The following is a 17,058-nucleotide window of genomic DNA, read 5'->3' as shown; positions in this document are numbered from 1 at the left end:
GCTAACTATTAGTCATTGTTCCAAGAATGTTAGTTACCCTTTCCAGACTATAATACGTATACGTGTGTGTGTGTATTATAATGCACCAAAAATTTATTTTTAAATAATCAAGCCACAAGGCTGAGATCACAAGAAGGTTCTGGGTTAAAGCAACAAAAGTTAAAATGGAAATTCTGAGAGAGTTACCATTACAAATTCCATTCATTTTATTTTGTTTATGAAATAACTAATTCAGTGACTGAAAAAATGGAAGATTTTCTTAAAGAGAAAGAGTGAATAGCACTGATGTCCTATATTTCATATTGCCTTCAAAACAGCTGTCAGAAACTAACAGCACTAGGAACCCATTAAAAATAGCATGAAAGTAATGGAAAAACTAGCAGATGCAGCTTCTCCTCAAAGTGAAAATTTCTGTCTTGGAAAAGGCATACTACTAAAACAGTAAAGTTTCTACTAAAGCAGTAGCAACTTCTTTCTTTAAGAATTCACATTTAGATCTTTAAGGGAGATGGTCAAAACCTGGGCAGGACCAGCAGCTTCCATAGCACGCTCCTAAATTCTTTTTACCACAGAATGAACTCATGACTAATTGTAGACAACTAAAGTTGGATGAGACAAATCACAAACATGCTTACTGTTTCCCCAAGCAGAACACACTAGCAAGATTGAACACCTATTTTACAAAACATGAGATGTAGTCAAGAAAATGCTTGTGGGATCCAAAAGAAAAAAGTTTCAGCCCCCAGGAGAAACAGAGGTATGACTGTTTCATTAAAAGGAAATATTTTATTAAAGGCTTTTGGGTTTCTGAACAAGGTTTCAGAAGGAATGGTCAGCTTCTGGGAAAGTGATTCTGAATCAGAAAAGCAGAAATATCTATATATATGTATGTATATATATATATAAACATTTAGAAGAAATACAGTTAGAATCTAGATAAAATCATTCTCCTGAAAATCTCATTTTCCCTCCATTCTCCCCCATACACACTTTGGGAATAAAAGCTTTGAACAGCCTATTGGAAAGGGAGACATTGTTTTCAATGTCTTTGCAACAGGCAGATAAAATGCTGTACCATTTAGGGTGTGCATTTTGTTCAGTCAAGCATTGCAAGGAGCACTGGGCTAATAGATGTGACAGTAAAGGATTTTTATAACATAACTGTTATATATATTATTTTTTTTTGTAGATGGTTAGCAGCAATAATGCTGCATTGGACAATGTGAAGTCATCTCTCAAAATAATATGATGTGACAGGCAAAGTGTATTCCGGCTTGATTTGCACTGGGGACTAGTATAGAATATTTCACTGCAGTGCAGCCATTCCCAAATTGATCTACTTGTAAATTCCAGAAATTGGGGGGTGGGAGGAACCACGACACAAAGCCTCTGTTTTCTGAAAGCCTTGGTTCCTGCTGCTTAATGAATAGAGTACTGTAATACAGAATTGAAATTAAACATGTACTGGGAAGGGATTTGGTGGTTTCTTTATTTTTGCATCTCAATGGCACTCAGCATACAGAAAACATGATACAATTAGTTCAGCATGTGGGGGTAATCATGTCATTACACGGCAGTGTTTAATCTAGTTGAGGCCAGTAATCTCTGGATGTTGATCTGCAGTGTCATGTGCTGCCTTGTAGCATTTCCACATGGGCGATCGAGTACTTTGCAGCATTAGAATCTGCATTTGATTTCTTGCTCTCTGACTCCCCAGGGATTCTGTAAATTCAGTGTAATTTATGACTGCCATTCTCTTTGGGCTTTGACACATATGCAGCAAAGGATTAAAATCAGGCTTCTGAAGCAGTTACCACTTGCAGCCATCTGCCCTGCCCTTCAGATGGAGATTACCATTCCCACCACACTAAATCTAAAAATCCAGTGAAGACTCCTGAACATCTCAAGACTATTTATAAAGGTACATAGATCCACTTTGAATTTAATGCTTAGCTGAGAACTGCAGCAGTACAGAAGCTGGCTCATAAATCAAGCAGTGATCTTTGTCAGAGGTGGGGCAGTGACTTGGGCAGCCACCATCTGAGACATCTGATTTTAGTCTGCTTCTTCATGTGAATGAACTCTTGGACTTCATCAATGTTTACAAGTTAGTAAATGACAGTCCTTCCAAAAGCAATTGTTTCAGAACAACGGGGCTACTTCGGATGCTTTACAGACTATTTTTACTGACTGTTTTACAGACTCTCAGTTTTCATTGGTTACATTTTTTTTAAACTTTCTGAAATTTTCACAGCCGCAAATGGGGGTTTGCTGCACATTTCCCTTTAATCCCCAGTATGAACTGGTTAAGTCACTCTCTATTCTTTGGAAAATCTCTCTCTTTCAGATTTTTGTGTGCAATTATGTAGCAAATTCAGACATATTATTCAGCTATTTATGCAGCCATTATTTCCAGTTTTTATCACACAGAGTGAAAAATCCAAGTAGTTGTTGATTTTAAATGATAAACTTTTATTCTGAATATACTGTTTTTGCACAAGGATTAACACAACAGTTCTAGGATTATAAACTTTTTATAACATTATTATAAATTTTTACAAAAAATTATTTTTTCAGGCTTGTCAAGTTCCACAAAAGTGTCAAGAGAACACAACAAAAGGGAGAAAGACCTGCTTGCCTTGTAAAAAGCAATCAAGCCTTTTTTGCAGAAACGCACACTGAGCACTTCAATAAAAGTATCCCAGAAAGCATGATCCAGATATTCCATACAACACAAGAAGAGAAGACAGCTTTGTCAGATCACAATCGCATTTTCATGGCATCTGAACAAGACAGTACCCCTTTAGCCTCAGTGAGATTATTTCTTCAAGATGATATTTTTCTTTTAAACCATAAATGGTACAGATGCAAGCAGCTGGGAAGAGGGTGAGGCTAACTTTTCAAAATGCTTGAACTGTTTTCAGACACTTTGTTTTAATCTTTTTACAGTAGTGTACAATGAGTATTAACAATATTAACATTGTGGTATGGAAGAAAAAAAAAACGAAATCTGGCCTTTTTTAGAGGCTTGGATATCTGGTGAAGCTAGGGTAGAATTTCAGCTAAGGAAAGAGTTATTAAGATTTCACCTTCAGTTGACATTCTAAAAATATCAGAACATCGAAGTGCCTTGTAGGCATTAATATACTTCTTAATAACCAGTGTGCTAGCATCTGAATTTTTAGGACCAGTGGGATTGAGGTTATGTTCTGAAATTAAGAGATACTAAGCACGCTTTCTGAGTTTACATGTTAATGAGAAAAAAAAGTTCTTAATGTCTCTTCAGTGATACCAAAAAACTCTCAACAGCAAGTAACACTTGGGTTGCAAAGGTCACTTAAAAGGGATACTGCCTATTTGAACCCAGTAAGGCCAGTTTTTAAGTTAGTAAAAGGAATATTACAGGAAAACTTACAAATGGCAGCAACACTGTGTTTTTTGTTTATTTTTTTGTTTTGTTTTGTCAAGTTAAGCAATAAAGCCTCAAGCATTAGAAAAATGAGAAAGATCATACTAAAATTTTAAAGGTACAGGACCTAAAAATCTTGTCAATCAAACCTGCTATGTCATGTTAAAAACCTGTTACAAATATGGACCAGGGTCAGTGTTTTGGCAGTAATGCTGGTTGTTTAAATGAAAACTTAAAAAGAAACCTTTCATGTTAAGTCCTCAGATCACATTTTGTAGAGTGCCATGCTATAAGAACTTTAATGATGGGTATTTGTCAGACTTACATTAGGCTGCATGACTTCTGTGTAAACTAAAACAGTTCCAGCAGTTTATCTCTGTCCCTTAGTGCTATTTAAAGGATCTGAGCAAATATCAACATAGCTTATTATCTGACTTAAAATAAATAAATAAATAAATCTTTTTACAGCATATTGTAACTTGAAAACGCCTCAATTTAAAGCCTAGGATCAAGTTTCTTTCTTATACAGAAGATGACTATTATACATTATGTGAGAGTAAGGATACTCTTCTGCATAAGAATACGTAGTTATCCACGGAAGTTATTCGTAACTCACTGGTCTTCACATTTTGAGATAGATAACGTTCACATTGCATTTGCTTTCCGGTGTTTTGTATTTTGTAGATATATAGGTAGTGTATTTTAACAAATCTTTATTATCACTTGGATATCACTTAAATATATTCAGTAATATCATTTCAAATATATATATTATAGATATATATTTTCTTATACAAACAGAATCCATATTTCATTTTTCCTGTTTAAAGGTAAAGCCAGATCCTGAGTTTAATGGCTGGAAGGCTAGGTGTTTATATTGAGATTTTGATTCTTCTTCAAGTCCTACAGAGGGACAGAGGAGGAGAACAGAACATATTTCCTCTTTGGATAGCCCAAGAAGTCTAAGGTGTCTGCATTGCATGGGCTTCTCCCTCCTTTTTTATTTTGAGCCCTCTAAGGAAGTGGCATGAGAGCAAAGCCCCACGGTTTTCTGTGGCAGCATGGCTTAGTGCCATCTTTCTTTCTGCCTACAGACTCTAATCAAATGTTTATTTGGTAACTTAGAGTATGGCTCACCAGTGTAAGCAAACTATTCTAACATACACATAACGTAACTTTTCCATGAAGGGTTTCCTTTTGAGTAGGCTTTTGGGTAGATAAGTGAAAAATATATAGTGCTTAATTACTGACAGTCTTTACAAAAAATTAAAGTAGCAAAATAGTGAAGTCATGTGAATTTGAAGTAAATCTTAAAGTAAAAGCTATAAGCGTACTAAAGTATTGGCCGAAATCCTACAAAACTGGTTCCTCCATAAGATTTTAAATTTACCATGTTCAGGAAAAATACGGATGCAGTCTCAGCATTAGAAAGTTTCAACCAATTTTTATGAGGTGATAGCTGGTGACAGGGTGAAGAGAAGCGCAGTAATTAACTAGAAGGAAGAGCTCCAAGATTATCTTCACCCATAGTATCAAAATACCTCACCTTCCCTGAGGAGGACCTGAAGTCATCCAACACAGTTAATTTGCAATTTTAACCCCACAACTTTGCTAAAGATGTTTTTAAATGCTAAATTTGATCACTGAACAGAAGGTCAGCTTTTACTGTTTTCACTCATTGTATTCCCCAAACGTAAGAAAATACATAGCTGGAGCCAAGGTAACGTGAGAAAAACAACAAACCAGCTATGGGTACACTACAGTAGACGTCTGATCTTTTAAGCCTGCCATGGCTTTGAGTAGCATCTTCAGGTTTCCATAGGTATTAATGCATGCCCAATTATTTCTTTAAGCTTTTGACATGATCAAAATATATCAATCAATTGCCGAGCATACACATACCAATGCTTTGCAGTTTCTTATTTTTAACGAGCTAGTGTAGTGTGCCATGGTAATATTTGCAATATTGCAGTTGTTAGCAGAATTATACAATATCAGCAGAGTTGCACATTCATTGGTTAGCTGTCTGCAATACTGTTTAGATCTGAAAACTAGAAAAAAGCGCAAATCATATTTTGCATCAACACTATGCTACACTGTAATTTGTAATTTACTGCCCAATCTGTATCACCAATGAGGTTGTATAAAAACAACTTCTAAATTATTAGTCACAATCAAGTATCAATGTGCATACATACAGATTCAAGGCTCCCCATTTGTTTAGATTTTTCCCAATCTCAGCAACCAGGTAATTTTGCTGTTAATTTGCTATTTTCAATAATAAACAGCAATACGGCAGTTTTAATATGATGGATGAATTTTATATAAAGCAAACAAAGGGGGAACCTGATATGAACCTTAGTGAACATATATTTTCAAAAATAAATATGTCAAATCTGATTTTATATACTTAAAATATCTGTACACAGGTTTTCATGTGAGATTCCTATTCTGTAAAAAATCCAACTCAACCTTTTTGGTATGATAGCTAAATTTACCCTATTTTCTCAGTTTTTTCATTGCACAGTATATTCAGAGAGCTCTGTTTCATATATAATTTAATATGACTTGATTGCAACACATTGCAATGTTACAGGTTACTCACACAATAAAAGAACCACTCAGTTACCTTTTCAATGGACTATACTCTACCATCAAAGAAAACTAACTGGAAAAACAGTTAACATAGCATCATCATCATGCAAAATACCCTTGGAAACCAACGTTCAAATATCACAAATACATTTCTTATTCACCAGCATTTTTCTTTGAGCCTTTGAAGGACTTGACCGCTTTATATATATATATCTGCATTGTGAAAAGGAGGTGAATATTACATGAAATTAACATTTTCTGATAGAAAATGACACCAACTTTAACATGAGAATTTTTTTTAGTTAAACTCTCAAGCACCTTTATATTTTTAGTTCCTCCTTTCTCCCTTTCTTTAAATTAACAAGTTACCAACTTACCAAAATATTCCAGCTACCCATTCTGATTAACTTTGGAAGAATAACCACTCATCATAAAGCCTTTCAATCATGCTGAGCTTCTGATGAAGACTGGCTAATATCTTCATTCACTCAAGTAGTTTGGACAAAACTGATGTTCAAAAGCAGCCATTTGCAGTGCTAGTATGTATACTGGGAGCACATTTTCTTTTTTTCTTGTATTTTATATAAATAAATGTTCATGTAAAAGAATATATATCTTCAAGAAATTCAAAGCTTAAAAGAAAATCTGTACATACGCTATTTTCAGGGGAGCCCTTTTACATTAAGTCATCCAAGATTACAACAACAAACAAACGAAAAAAACCCCTTAGATTCCCCAATGAAGCACATACAGAATTCTGTTCAGGATGGCATAGATGATGCAGCATTCACACACGTTTAAGGATCTGACACTCCAACATGCAGCCACTGCGGGTGCCTTTATGAGTCTCACAACGCGTGATAACCAGACATGAGCATTGCTGTTCTGCTGCTGTCCGAATAGCTGACCCTTTTAAAAATGAAATTGAGGCTATCGTTTTGGCCGGGTCCTTGATTAAGTTATGCAGGTTTTGGTTTAGCAAGGTCATAACTGACAGTGGCTCTGCTGCCAGATGACAGCCAAAGCAGGACCAACTGAATTCCTACCATAGACCACAGTGATGGACTCAGACAGAGACACCACCGCAGTCGGCTGAATCTTCCTGTTGGCAAGCAAAAGAAAAAATAATTTAACATTAATCACACCTAAATTTCCTGAGAAGTTATCTACATTTTAGGCTTTGGCATTTTGAACTAACCTTGAAGTATCATTTTTCATCTTAAGTACATTATTTGTCAAAAAAAACAAACAAGCAAAAAAAACCCAAAACACCACCAACAACAACCAAGCACAATAAAATAATTCAAGGAAGTTCTAGGAAGCTTGTCTTATTTTTGATACAAGGAATGGCATTACTACATTAACTATAGGCGGGGAAAATTAAATACTTACAAGGCTTACTGCAGTCATTATGACTAGATGGGATGTTTACACAATGAAACAAGAAATGTTATGGAATATACCTGGGGGCCCTGGTAATCCACATCTATGTTACTTAAAATTACATCAGTTTGGAGATTTGGAGTATCATTTTATTGCAAGGAAAGATGGAAAAAAAGATAACTTTTCAAGGTAAGAAATCAAATACCAGACTGTTCATTCCCATTACATCAACACGATCAACATTAAAAAGAATATCCTCTGGAGATGAAGATATGATTAAAAAAAAATAAAAATGCTGTATTTGATACATATTCTGTTGTCTGTAACATCTTTACACCTTGTTTCTCAAGAGCTACATAAACACAATCTATATTTAGCTGTCTAAAATTCCAGGGAAATGTTTCAGCCATCCCCTGCATGGCTTTGTCCACCAAATCCGAGATTCATGGGTAGTTATAAAGGTTGAAAATATTTCTTCTGCTGCTTGTTTTCACTGTATCCTATACCCATATTATAAAAAGATGCTTTCCCTTTATTCACACCAAGACATCCAGAGTCTCCAAGGACAAGACAACAGTGTAGGTGGGAAGGGACTTTCGTGCCCTCAGGAACTGGGGAAGCTTCTTGAGCAGGAGAAAAGTACAGGAAGGACAGAGTACACCTTAATTCTAACACAGCCCTGCTGCTCATACAGAAATGCCAAAGGTTTCAGAGGAACACTTGAAGCAGAAAGCAGAGAAAAGCCAATGAGCATGGAACAGCTCCTGGTTCAAACTGACATTCCTCTGAGGCGGGCATAACTATTATTTAATGTGCCTCAGAAAAGCCCAGGGGAAAAACAGCAGTACAATGGAATAAAAAGGGAGGCTCATTAAAATGCCTTCAGTTTACCAGCACATCCTTAAGCAAATCTTTCAAGTTCTTCTACACCAATTCTAGGAGCAAAAAATTAAGATGGAATAATGAAGACAAGTCATCAATCAAGCACCCCAAAATAACACATATCACAGAGATGTGGTAGAAGGAGAATAATCAGTAGGATAGATCGTTGTCGGACTACCAGCTTGGTAAGAATGGTGGTGTAGGACATACAGCAGGATGGTGATATGCAGATGATCATAGAAGTGTGATAAGATAAGCATATTACAGGGAAAGGAAAGCGTGATGGAATCCCTGTGGATATGACATTTCAGAGTCTAATAATAAGAAATTAATACTAGTAATGCATTGCTGACCACCTGATCAAAGTGACAGTATCAATCATGGAACGATATATGAGATTAGAGAGGCCTTATATAGACTGCAACAATGCCTTATCAAAGAGATGTAGAGACCACATTTTTTGGATAAAATAAATGATAGCCTCTTGGAACAGTCTTTGAATCATCAGTGGTGCATAGGGCCCACTTCAAAATTACTAGTAGCAAGCTGCTCTATACCTCTGTAGTATAGGTCTAGTAGCTCTGTAGACCACAATGCAGTTGGACTTAGCGTTACCATATGAAAGATCAGGCCAAACCAATTCAACACAAAACAGTCAGGAAAGGGAGCTATGTGAAAATTATAAACAATAGTTATAAAGGAAAGACAGGAAGAAAACAAAACAAAACAAACAAAAAAAAAAAAAAAAACAGGAAAAAGCCTAGAAGAAGCAGCCCAAAAAGCAAGACCTTCAACACAAAAGGCTGTTTAGAAATATTGCATTGGATAATGAGGTAAAACAAATGTCACAATTAAAACAAACAAACAACAACATCAACAAAAGGAACAACATCAACTACAAAACAAACAAACAAAAATTCCTAACTCCTGCATGAATCAGTGGGGAGATTAAGCAGGCTGTCATAGGGAAACGGTCAGCAGCTAAGGAATGAAGATAAAACTTACCCAAATGGGCAAGAACAAGAAAGCACATAAAAATGGCAAATTAGATATAAACAGGAAATTAGGAAAGCTGATAAAGAATTTTATGACCTCCCCACAACATATACTAAAAATGATGGTAGAAAGTTTTGAATAAAACAAAAGCACACTGCCAAATACAGGATTAGTGCAACTGCTTGGTAACAGAGGTGTAAAGAGGGAATTTGGGGATTACAGGGCATACCAAAGGATTTCAATGAGTTTTCAATGTGTGTCAGTTTTTAGGGGTAAACACTTTCATGAAATTCTCACCACAAGCAATGTATTCTTTAAAGCAGAGAGGCCAGAGGAACCAGATCAGTTTGGAATAAACATACTGGAAATCAGATCAAGTAGACAAATTAAACTCAGTAAATCACAGTAATTATAACATTCACTTGGATGAAGAAATTTAGATGTTAAAAAAAAAAAAAAAAAGAACAAACCAAAAAAACCAGCACTGATATTTCTCAGGAAAAAATAAATAAATAATGTAATTCTGTCCTAAAGTGAGTAGCCCACGTTAGCTGCTGCTCTTATCAATAGTAGGCATTTCCAGACATCTCTGCCATCTGTTAGCTTTATAATATAGTTCTGTAATATTGTCTTAATCTTTTGCTAGTTGATTGCACTTTGCAAGTTAAAAACTCCTGTTTCCAGTCAACAAACAAGTCTTAAGTGAACTCCACTATGTAAGTGCAACAGATTTGGAGTAGGACACTAAGATTTGAAGATACACTGAACTTTCTGGTTTATTTAGTTTGGCTCTGCCACTTATTGCATCTGCATTGTGTCCACTCTGTCCATAGCTTTATTTCTATTAAAAATGCCTAAAAATAACTGTGTTTTTATTCTTCACAGGGACTACTATCAGAAACAGTAATATCAGTAAAGGTTTCTTCACACGTATTCAGCGAACAGTACTCAGTGTTACCTCTTTGTACTTAAGACTCACCACAGAAATTACTTTGAAGAATCATCTTTGGAGAAATAGTCTAAAGGTAAACATGAGGCTTACAATTTTCCAACAGAAGAGAGATATTTAGAGAACATATAAGAAGTAAACTAAAGGCTTTAAAGCAAATCTGTGCACGATAGGAAGGGAAAAATATCATCAGAGTGAAAATGGCATCCAGATGGGTAAAGAGGGACGACGGTTCCACCTATAGCATTATACAGTATTCAGCTTTCATGTCACTCCTGTATTAGACCAAATATTGGGTAATTTATATTGATGAATTAATCCCACCACTATACATACTTGGAAAACAAACAAGCAAACAAAACAACCAAACAACAACAACATCCTCCACTTTGTTGCCCATTTCTATTTGCTTTTTGAGATGTTTTATTTAAGCCTCACAATTTAAATTTTAAAATTCAACTGTTATACTATGTAGTATTCCTAATGGTTTGAAAAGAAGTATTCTAATATCTCTTGCTCTCACTCTAAGTCTACATAGAACAGTTTTTAAAGGATACATAACTTCACATAATGAAGAATGTCTTGGAAGCCTCACAGAGGAGAGACACTTTCTCATTATGAATGGCAGAGTTAAACTGTACTAGACAAAAGTACACAAGATTTATACACATATTTCAAGGCAGGTAAGATCTCAGCATCATATTGATCGAAGTAAAATTGAATTTCTGAGTTTTGTAGACCAATTGACAATGGTAAACCAGCAGTTCTGCTAAGAACAATTTCTAAATGTTCTCTCTGGCATGTGTTATTATTATTTTGTGTCCCAATACAAGACAAAAATAATAGTGGCTAGGAAATTACAGTGAATCCTGTCTAAAATACTTTTTCCTCCCCCAGCATTGTACACGGTAATTCTCATCTGCTTGAAAATTAAAAGAAATAGTAATAAAAATAGAAAAAAAAAAATGTTGAGAAGTCCGATTATATCATATTTACACAAATTCAAAGAATCGGCAGTTTTACTGAAGTAAGTGGAATCCCATCATTAATTTGGATGAGAACAGAGCCAGATTCAGCAAAACCTCAGTTCTGAGTGGTCCTCAAAATGTTGTATTTGAGAACACATTCCTCAGTTTTAAGAGAATTTCTCAAGTATTTCCTGTAAATATTACTTCTAAGCTTTCTTATATTTTTTTTTATAACAAATTGCACATCAAAATTTTCACTCTTTACCTCTGCCAGTGCAATTAGACACTGAACTACCTTCTAAGTAGTTCATTGATATTTCCAACCCATTAGTCACTACTACATACACTCAGGAGTGCTAAATATGGAACAGATTAGTTGGGGATGCCCTCTGTTTTTTATCTTCTAAATAATACTCTGTATATTATTTCTCTTTGAGAATTTCTTTCATTGGAAAGAATTCTCTTTAGCCAGCTTCTTTTCATAAAACTGTATCAGAAATTTCTTGCATTAATAAATCACATGTCAAATTTCCTTCCATGCTTGAGGTGAAGAAGCATCAAATCCAAATGTCATCTCCTTCATGTCATGTCTTACTATGATAACTCCTGAGAGGGTTATTTTACAACATTATACACTGTGAAAATGATTCAGTACTTGCAAAATGGAAATGAACGCTTTAACAAAACCATACTTTCATTGTTAAGTATCAAAACCACATATTCATTGCTTTACATCAATATTTCCTGGAAGGCAGTGCCAGTCCAAAATTTTAAAGACAAACATTAAAATACATATACATACACACCTAAGTCTATATACATACTTGTTGCTGCTTTAGAGGTACACTATAACTATTTCATACACCAAAACTTTATCTTGAAACTTTTATCAGGACCCATCATGTTATACCGTGAACAGGATAAAACAAAGGTACTTGCCAAAGAGCTTCTGAGCTGACCTTTGATATCAAATGACTACTTCAAAGTTATACCTATTATAAGCACATATTTATTATAAGCTCCCCATCTTGCATGGAAAACACCTCTGCTTGTACTTACGAGTTATTTCAGGTATCACTGGATGGTCTTTCACAAATTTTCTGTTATCTTCCTTTGTCTGGACTACCACACGACACTGTCAAAGCTATACAGCCACCCACCCACAGACCAAGCATACAGTCAGTCCTATCAACATGTTTACAGTTGTATGGTGTACTATTCACCCTCAAAACTCCCACTGACATCCCTGGGAGCTGACAGAAGTAAGGTATTCCCAGAAGGGGTTAAATCTTGTAGTTTTTCTCTTTATTCTAAGACATGGCAAACAAAACCAGTAAGAGCAGGGTATTCAAGGGGTGATAAAGACTATTCTGTTATGGTTGATTAAAAAAAAAAAAAAGGAAAAAAAAAGCTGAACCTGATCAGCCATTTTATATCTGTGTTGACTTCAGTGACTTTAATAAAACTATGCGGATTAATGTCCAGTTTGAACCTGTTACCAAAATCACGAGATTATTAAAAACAGAATGGATGAACAAAATTACTTTTATATCTTTCTGCTGCCAAAAGTTTATCAGCTAAAATTATGTTTCATGGATCTCCAACTGTAAGTATTTTTGTTTGCCTTCTTGAGCAGAAAGATTGTTATGGTCATAAAGAATTCAGCTCAAGGTGAGTCTCTGCCTTATGTACTTTAGAGAGTAGCTTTTTAATTAAAATAAGGTTACTTGCAGAGCAAATTGCAAAAGTAAGCACATGAGATGTTATCTAGATGTGACTGTGAAATATCACTGGCTTGGGGGAAGGGACTTTCACCCTTCCTTACAACCTTCAGCCATCTCTGTGCAAGCTCCTAGGTTTGCTAGAAATAAGATTATTTAAATACAGAATACAAAACTTCAAAATTACTCAATTACAGCTGTTAAAAGAACTTTAAGCTTTCTTAACTGATGTGCAAGTGATATTAATTGAACCTTCCCCCAAGTATAAAAAGAATATACATTAATAAAGGAAGAAGTTTTTTAGTTCGTTACAGTTTTTAACATTTTACCACACTAACTCTGAAAACTGGCCTCTAAGGTCTCATTTCTGCTGTCAGTTGGCTTTACTTTGATAGCTATGTTAGTATCTCCATCTAGTGGTTTTCTGGGCAATAATATTGATCAGAAACCCTGCCAGTGTACAAGTTCAACATGAATTTTATTCTCATTAGATCAGCACTTCTCATGTATACATGTCACTAGCACAGTACTAGAAATTCTCACACCATTAAACACAACACAGTCAAAATGTCAGGACTTTTGTTATGAACCTGAGAGTCTGCACTAGAAAAGTCTGTTAATTTTTATAAGCCAAGAACAAACAAAAAATTAGAGAAAGTAACTGACCATCCACACCACATGAAAACTTGCAGAAAAATGAAGATAGGAGCGGACATCATGGCAGAGGCACGACTCGTTGTGCATATAGGCTGATCCTATTAATAACGGGCAAAGTAGCAAGTAGAGGAAAGGAAAGAAAACACAGAAAGAAAAGACACACAAGATGAGATATCATGCAGTTTGCTGGCAGTTAGCAGAGTTAATGTGAAAGCATCCACCCAAGAGCAAGAGATTCACAGCGAATTTTGCAAATAAACTTAACCAAAATAATCCACTGTTACAAAACACATGACTTACACACTGATTAGCACACCAAGCTAGTGAGCAAGACTTGTACTTTCACACACAATAGTATCAGAAGGATTTGGAATACTTACAATGGCCAAAATTTAGCCAGCTTCATGATGGTTTTTCAACTTTGTTTAAACTTTGTTGGTCACTAAGATGATTTTCTGAGCATTCTGAATTAAATACATTCTCTTTCATAAAGTATGTTGATTGTTTTCAAAATAAATTATGTATGTGGCAGTTATTTTTTCTTTTAAAACTATAATAATGTATACAATACAGGGAGGACTAAAGCAGCATAGCTTTGCTGATTTCAGAAAAGAAACATAGTTTTGTACTTATTAGGAATCTGACCTAAGGTCAATACACATTTGCAGAATTTCTAAGAGGAACAACATCCTAGAACAGATGGCTTTAACCATTTAACAACACCTTAAATAATATTTGGAAATACTAATAAATAAATACTAGTTCTAAACCAGGATTATCATCTGTTTGCCAAATCCACAGAAGAATTGAGTTTCACAACACTGCAGGCAGATCATTTTTATGTTTGATGATGTGTTTTTTTTTTTTAGTCAAAATCCTGTGTGAAAGTACAATGGTTACAGGTAAGGCAGATAAGAAAGCAGCTGTAAATTTTATGTAAATCATGGGATACTTGAAGTAGAGTGATTATGGTCTAGAGTGAACAGTATGTTTAGTGATAGAGAGGTTATCAGGCAACAAGGTACATTTAAACATAGCTTTCCCTACTCTTCTAAAACAACTCTACAATTGTTCTTAAAGATAGTTCTAAAGTGTTACAAGTTCAATTTTACCTGTTTAGCTTCATCAAAACAGACATCAGGACCTTTTCTGTACCTAGGCTGTTTGACCATTTCACAAGGATTTGGCCCTTCATCTGTTTTGCTTGTTAAGGAACATGCCTTTTTTTTTTTTTTTTTTTTTTTGTGCATCATATATTACCAGGATTAACATTCTGATTTTACTTTTGTGGGACAAGTTTAATGATAATCCAAGACCTATAAGAACTACCTGCTTTATGATAAGTATACAACCCTAAATATCATAGACAAAATCAGTCCACTGCAGACTTTGATAGTAAATGATAGAAAACTTAGCTGGATCTTATAAGCAATTCAGTGAAGAAGACTAACTACTACAAACTACAACAGCAGAACAGTAGTGTAGAAATGGGAGATGCTATTAATTAGCTAACTGTAAATATGAAGTAATGCATTAGTTCATGTGAAACTCAAAACTGCTGATATTTAAGCATACATGCTATACCTCACATTAGCTACAGGCTAACAAGGCACAGAAATCATTGCAGCACACTAGAAAGGCTCTAGTACAGCGAACTCTGCAAACAGTCTTCTGTTTAACCTGTTTATATTACCATTCTGTATGTCACTTTTTTTCCTTTAATCAATTGCACTGTTGGTAGTACACATATTAAAGCTAAGCTAGAGTTTTTTAAAAAACATTGAAAGTTCAACTGCTGAAACTTTTGCCTGTCTTAGTAGCTCTAACTTATACTTGAATCAATCCTATTCATGCATTGCTTTGCTGTGAATAGAAAAACCCGATGGAAGGAAAGGCAAGAAGACAGGGAATTTAGTTCTACAGCTCTGCAATCTATTTCTGTCTTCATTCAGATGTTATCAGACTCACCTCCCCTTTCCTCTGTGGGGTCCCAGGTGAAAAGGAAATAGAAACATAGAAAAACTCTAAAAGACCATGTGTACAAGCAAAGTTGTACCAGCCCAAAGGAAGCAGAGCCTAATAATAACCATTTGAATAGCACCTAAAGGTCATTCAGCCTATCTATGTGATGTTATGCTACACCTGCATTTCACAATGTATCTTAGTTATAGAAAAGAGAGGTTAGCTTAGTACTGCATAGTTGAAATGAAAAATAAAATAGTTCACTTAGTCAATATAAGCCCACCCAGCTGCTCAGACTGCCATTTGAGGTCATTTACTGCTCTCTGGAAGGTTGGAACCCCACAGGGAAATGCAAGTAATGTGACCATTTCCCATCAAACGTGCTTCATTTTCTGTAGCAAGTCCTCTCCATAAATTCAGACAGTAGCAACAGTTAATCAAACTGTCATGGACCGAAGCCAATTAGAATATTAGGCTGTGTTTACATAGCTCTGTGATGACATGAATATTACTTCCACCCCGATGTAACTTCCTTTTTCAGCCCAAGCGTAGACGGAATTCCATTTTATTAATGTGGCAACGAACGCATTACTTGTGCTAAAGAAATACAGTCATCTCTACCATCTGCTTTTCTTTCAGGAGATTGTTTTACGTTAGAACAACCTCTCACATGATTTTTATTTTAATGCGTGTGCTGCAAGGACTGTACTTGGCAGGTATACCATCCTATGTCTCCAACCTGAAGCTCTGAACAAATTCTATGATAGCAGCTGGAAAACTCCATCCTTAGATGGTTAAAGCAATTTCCACAAGGAGTAAGTAGTTCTCATTGGCAGTAAGCACACACTTAAGTGCCTCAATCACTTTGCCTGAGTGTTATAGGCATCAGTGTAGCACTCAACTTTTACTGACCAAACCCTTTTTTTTATCTTGGTGTTTCCCTCTTTTCTTATTTCTCTAGACAGACATACCTTTGCCTTTTCTTAAGGCTGAACAAACCCAGGTGTCTCAAGCTCCCCTTGTAAGTCCTGCACTTCAGCTGCCAATGACCTTGATGGTCCTTTACTGCACCTCTGGGGTCCCAGCACAAGAAGGACATGGAACTATTTGAATGAGTCCAGAGGCGGCCACGAGGACAATCAAGGGGCTGGAGCACCTCTCCTATGAAGAGAGGCTGAGGAATTTGGGGTTGTTGAGCCTGGAGAAGGGAAGGCTCTGGAGAGGCCCTACAGAGGCCTTCCAGTACCTAAAGGGGGCCTACAAGAAAGCTGGGGAGGGACTCTGACAGGGGGTATAGTGATAGGACAAAGGGGAATGGCTTTAAACCAAAAAAGGGTAGGTTTAGATTACATATTAAGAAGAAATTCTTTACTCTGAGGATGGTGAGGTCCTGGAACAGGTTGCCTATAGAAGCTGTGGATGCCCCATCCCTGAAAGTGTTCCAGGCCAGGTTGGATGGGGCTTTGGACAGCCTGGTCTAGTGGGAGGTGTTCCTGCCAATGGCAGGGGAGGTTGGAATTAGATGATCTTTAAGGT

At 35.9% G+C, this 17,058-nt stretch overlaps 1 protein-coding gene and 1 long non-coding RNA gene across 7 annotated transcripts in view; one reads left to right on the top strand and one right to left on the bottom strand.

Moving 5' to 3' along the window:
* The first annotated feature begins 517 nt into the window (after positions 1 to 517).
* On the top strand, positions 518 to 1,472 carry LOC121065542. Its single transcript, XR_005817137.1, has 2 exons — positions 518 to 757; positions 1,190 to 1,472. It is a non-coding gene; the product is annotated as an uncharacterized LOC121065542 (long non-coding RNA).
* CACNA2D1 (calcium voltage-gated channel auxiliary subunit alpha2delta 1) overlaps positions 1,186 to 17,058 on the bottom strand; it is a 405,950-nt gene continuing 390,077 nt past the window's right edge. For 3 of the 6 annotated variants that reach the window (XM_040548370.1, XM_040548379.1, XM_040548387.1), the window contains 2 exons: positions 14,673 to 14,755; positions 1,186 to 7,106 (listed from right to left, as the gene is read on the bottom strand). In XM_040548370.1, the coding sequence (XP_040404304.1) occupies positions 7,071 to 7,106; positions 14,673 to 14,755 (119 nt within the window). In that variant the 3' untranslated portion in view covers positions 1,186 to 7,070. Of the gene's footprint in view, positions 7,107 to 13,164; positions 13,659 to 14,672; positions 14,756 to 17,058 lie in introns of those variants that run through there. The other 3 variants (XM_040548352.1, XM_040548360.1, XM_040548363.1) reach the window with 1 other exon arrangement.

Source organism: Cygnus olor, chromosome 1 (assembly GCF_009769625.2).
Source record: "Cygnus olor isolate bCygOlo1 chromosome 1, bCygOlo1.pri.v2, whole genome shotgun sequence".
Lineage (NCBI taxonomy): Eukaryota > Metazoa > Chordata > Aves > Anseriformes > Anatidae > Cygnus > Cygnus olor.
The sequence above is the reverse complement of the archived record's forward strand: the minus strand, read 5'-3'. Positions and strand labels throughout refer to the sequence as shown.